This window comes from Notothenia coriiceps, unplaced genomic scaffold (genome assembly GCF_000735185.1).
Source record: "Notothenia coriiceps isolate Sejong01 unplaced genomic scaffold, NC01 NC01_scaffold00000339, whole genome shotgun sequence".
NCBI lineage: Eukaryota > Metazoa > Chordata > Actinopteri > Perciformes > Nototheniidae > Notothenia > Notothenia coriiceps.
The window spans coordinates 13,090,076-13,094,730 of record NW_011333040.1 but is presented as its reverse complement, the minus strand read 5'-3'; the positions used below and the strand labels follow the sequence as shown (position 1 = coordinate 13,094,730).

Here is a 4,655-nt window from a genome sequence, read left to right as displayed (position 1 = left end):
CGGTGTGTTTGTGTGTGTCCGACACCGGCATTTGTTTTCAAATTACCATGAACAGTAATTTCCACACATCTGGTTCTCCATAGTTATATGTGTATTCCCAAGTGAAAGAAATGTGTTTAATCTTAATCTCTACGTAGTGCTATAGTCCTGCCGGAGTGCACCGGAACGAACGACACTATCATAAACAACAAATGCCCACACACAAACACACAAACACACACACACACACACACACACACACACACACACACACACACCCTGGCGACCGGACATATTCTTCATAAAACTAATAATATGGCGTAATATTCGGGCAGTTCGATGTGTTTTACCATAAGAAAGTCTCTTGTGCGAACGAGAAAGTATATCGTGCGCACAAATTAATAAAGCGTGGCCTCGTTATATTTAAATTGAGGCCACGAATTACATCTTGTGCGCATGAATTAATAAAAAGTGGCCTCGTTTTATTTATTTTTCTCTCTATGAACCCTCCAGGGCTCCGTAGATACAGACTCAGAGGTATTATCAGAGTTAAAATATTTTTTAAGCGATGTATAAACTTATATTATATATATTTGTTAATAGTGCCTGCCTGAAAAAATATAATGTCCTCCATTTTAGAGATTATCCTGCAACACCATAATTTGCTGAAAAAAACGAGCTGGCTGGATATGGCCGTAGCACTGTGTATGTTTTCAGCTTGCCAGTTAGTGTGTCAAAACTCATTGCGAGCTACAAAGGGAACATTGCTCGGATGGACTTCACTTGCACCCAAATTGGTTAAAAGTGTGGGATTGCAAAAACAGAAAATGGAGAAAGAGACAGGCCACATCTCTCCCCAGGCCAAATGAAAACACTGAGCTGCTTTAATCACAGGTCTAGCATGGACAAAGACAGTGAGGGAGAGTACAACTGCCAGAGAGGCAGCTGCCTGTAGGCCATTCATGACTTGGCCTTGTCAAGGTTAAGGCTGTTAATCCAGAGTGGCATTAAATTCCAGTGACAGGGTTGTTCAAGTAAAGAATAGCCAAGGGAGGGAAAGGGAGAACACTAAAGACGACTGTTGGTCAACTATTTTTTGAACAAGGAAAACATGTTCTCATTTGTCCTTGTGCATGGCACTCTAACTATGCAGCCATCTCCGCACACACACATATTGTTTCCGTCACTTTAGAGGACGTTCGCTGGCTTGAATCCCCAAACCTGAGCTTTACCAATGACCAAGCCTTAGACTGGTTTTATCTTCTGGTGTTCAGCTATTTATTCACAAATAGGAGTTTGGAAAAATGTTTTCCCTTTCCAAAGGTGTCCTCGCTTTCAAGGTCCTCTCAATGACAGTTAGATATGAACCCATACACATACATACTGTATGGGAAAGCTTTCTAGAAACCATGGGAACGTGTGTCATCAGCTGGTGTACCTAATTCCATATAGAGGGCAGCTGAATGACAGAATGCTGAAAATAAAAGGACAAAACTTAATTAACAGCCACATGTGAGTAGAGTGGTTGGTATGCTGTACGGGAGATAACAGTCCATCAGGCCGATCAGTAATGATTCTCGTGCTCAGGTGAGACTGACAGGTCAGGGAAGGTGTCGGATACTGGGAGTCCAAACGTCAGAGCAGAAATGAAATAATAGTATAATGTAATATAATAATAATAATAATAATAATAATAATAACAAACAATAGTAATAAGATAGTCTCTTGCCCCTTTCAAGTGCATATAATTTATTTCTCTTCTATCTAATCTAAATTCATTGTTAGTTTGGGAACTAAGAATACACTTGTATGCCGTTGATTATTGGATTGATTTATGTGCTTGAAGGCAATTTAAAATGTACATTATTTGGTGCCAGGAACACCCTCCTTTCATTATACACCAACAATTGAAAGGGGGAATTTGAAGTTCTCACACGCAAAATCTTTGGGGGAAAGTAACAAATGTTGTTATGCACTCACACAAGTGCACAAACCCATGAACAGTACAAAATGTGCAGATGAATTTCTGCTCTACATCTCGCCTTGAGGCCCTTTTCCTGTTGCTTATGTGATTAAGTAGCAACAAAAATGGATGAATGAATTATGCTGGTATTTTTGCATGTGTCAGCATATTTCCAAATCATGTAGACTTAAAGTACTGCCGGCCGTTTAAAAAGCATAGGACAGCTTTTTAGTTTCCGGTGCAACTGTCCCTTCGGTCAGGCAGCTGTTGCTTTGCTTTAAATGTTAGGGCTTTTATAAAATGGAGAGTCTTGAACCGCAGTTTAGATTGTCACATGGAACATTTTCAGAGTGATACTTTAACTTCGGTTAGAGTTATTGCTCTAAGATAATGCACTCTACTTCATTGACCAAATTAGAATTTCAGGCTCAAGTGCCAAGTGAGCAATAAACCTTAAGCCACGCTTCAAATAGTCTGGTCGGAAAGAACCTTGGTGACATAACCGATTATTTTTCTGTGATGTTCATGTTTTTCTTCTATGTCTTCTGCACGTGTATTTGTTCTATATTTCTTGTACTAAAGCTTTCTCCATACTGAAACAATGGCTGCCAGTAGGGTAAAAATGCTAAATTAAGCAAACAAGTGGTAAAGATCTTTTTTGAGGCAGATCTCTTCAAAATGTTTCTGAATGAATACTTTGTTCTACACAATCACTCACGCTCTCTTGCTCTTGTTCATTTGGATGACAAATCTGCTCTGCTTGGGTTGTCAATAACTCATTCTCCTCCCTTATCTCTCCTGTGGGTGTGTGTTTTGTCTGTAGGGAACATCTTTGTGGTGAGCCTGGCAGTGGCAGACCTCGTGGTGGCCATCTACCCGTACCCTCTGGTCCTCACCTCCATCTTCAACAATGGCTGGAACCTTGGTTACGTCCACTGCCAGATCAGCGGCTTCCTTATGGGCATCAGTGTCATCGGCTCAATCTTCAACATCACGGGCATTGCCATCAATCGCTACTGTTATATCTGCCACAGCCTCAAGTATGATAAATTGTACAGTGACAAAAACTCTGTCTGCTATGTACTGATAATCTGGGCCCTGACTGTGGTGGCCATCGTGCCCAACCTGTTTGTGGGGTCACTTCAGTACGACCCACGGGTTTATTCCTGCACATTTGAGCAGTCGGCTAGCTCAGCGTACACTATCGCAGTGGTGTTCTTTCACTTTATTCTGCCCATCATGATTGTCACATACTGCTACCTACGCATTTGGATACTTGTCATACAGGTAAGGAGACGGGTCAAGCCAGACAACCGTCCCAAGCTAACGCCACATGACGTTAGAAACTTTGTCACTATGTTTGTCGTGTTTGTGCTTTTCGCTGTTTGCTGGGCGCCTCTCAACTTCATTGGTCTGGCTGTAGCGATCAAACCAGAGGTGGTGGTTCCCCTCATCCCGGAGTGGCTATTTGTGGCCAGCTATTTCATGGCCTACTTCAACAGCTGCCTTAATGCTATTGTGTACGGTGTGCTGAACCAGAACTTCCGCCGTGAGTACAAGCGCATCGTTGTGTCAGTGTGCACGGCGCGCATCTTATTCCAGGAGAGCTCCAACGAGGCAGTGGAGAGGTTCAAGAGCAAACCGTCACCACTCATGACCAACAATAACCAAGTCAAGGTGGACTCTGTCTGATCCAGCAGAAGAAAACTGAGCAGACTTAAAAAGATATGCTGTAATTGAGAGTAAACAAAATAAAACACAAAAAAGACAGCGTGAGAATCAAACCAAATATAAATATGGAACGGCTTGTATGTATGGTGCTATTGGACCACTAATGGTTAACTCTGCAGTACGTGTAGTACAGTAAATATATGACGTACGTTTTGTTTTTCATGTTTACAGTGATGATATAAACGTATCATGCTTTACATAAGTATTTATTTTGTATGAAATGCCATCTAGACATATTGTAAGACATATCTTGTAACAGTAAAATGCATATAAACCTGTTTTTTCTTCAGGCAAATAAAGATATTCTACAAAACTTGATAATATAACACAAAGTTTATAAATAAAGTTAACCAATTTTAATAACCTAATTTTGACAACGTAACACTAATTGAGTTCAAGCAATGTGGGTTGCTGCTGTCTTATTATACCCTGCAATACATTACGTGCAACATATATTTTGGTCTCTCTCTCTCTTTCTTTCTCTCTCTCTGCAACCCTGCGAGGTCATTATCCTATACTTTGTGCATGGATATACAGGAATTGATCAAATGCAAAAATAAAATCTGATATTGATGGAGAATCTGCTTAGTGCTGTGTCCAGTATACTAAACTTGTGTTAATGGCAACTCTGTAACTGTAACTTGTTCTTTTTCATAGATTCAACCATTACTCATAACCATTATCATAACAATGTATTCCTTAAAATAAATGCTGAGATATCCCTCAATGAAACAACTGCAGCAAGTATGGTGAATCAAAGGAAGTCGGCCTCTAAACTGTCAAGCATTGGCCTTACTGTACAACATTGTGTGCACGTGTGTTGCTGGCGTGCTAGGAGCAACCCGGTTAGTGGGACACAGACAAAAGCATCATGCATCACACAGGGGAACAGCTCAGCCATCCACTTGGATTACATAACCACTGCTGACCATCATCCTTGGAGCAAAAGCTGAAAGAGACAGCTCCCAGCAGACTCCCTGTC

The 4,655-nt window shown here is 41.0% G+C and overlaps 1 protein-coding gene across 1 annotated transcript in view; it reads left to right on the top strand.

Moving 5' to 3' along the window:
• mtnr1aa (melatonin receptor 1A a) overlaps positions 1-4,324 on the top strand; it is a 26,350-nt gene extending 22,026 nt beyond the window's left edge. Inside the window, exon 2 of the mRNA XM_010772223.1 lies at positions 2,766-4,324. Coding sequence (XP_010770525.1) covers positions 2,766-3,634 — 869 coding nt within the window. The 3' untranslated portion in view covers positions 3,635-4,324. The remainder of the gene's footprint in view (positions 1-2,765) is intronic.
• The last annotated feature ends 331 nt before the right edge of the window (positions 4,325-4,655 follow it).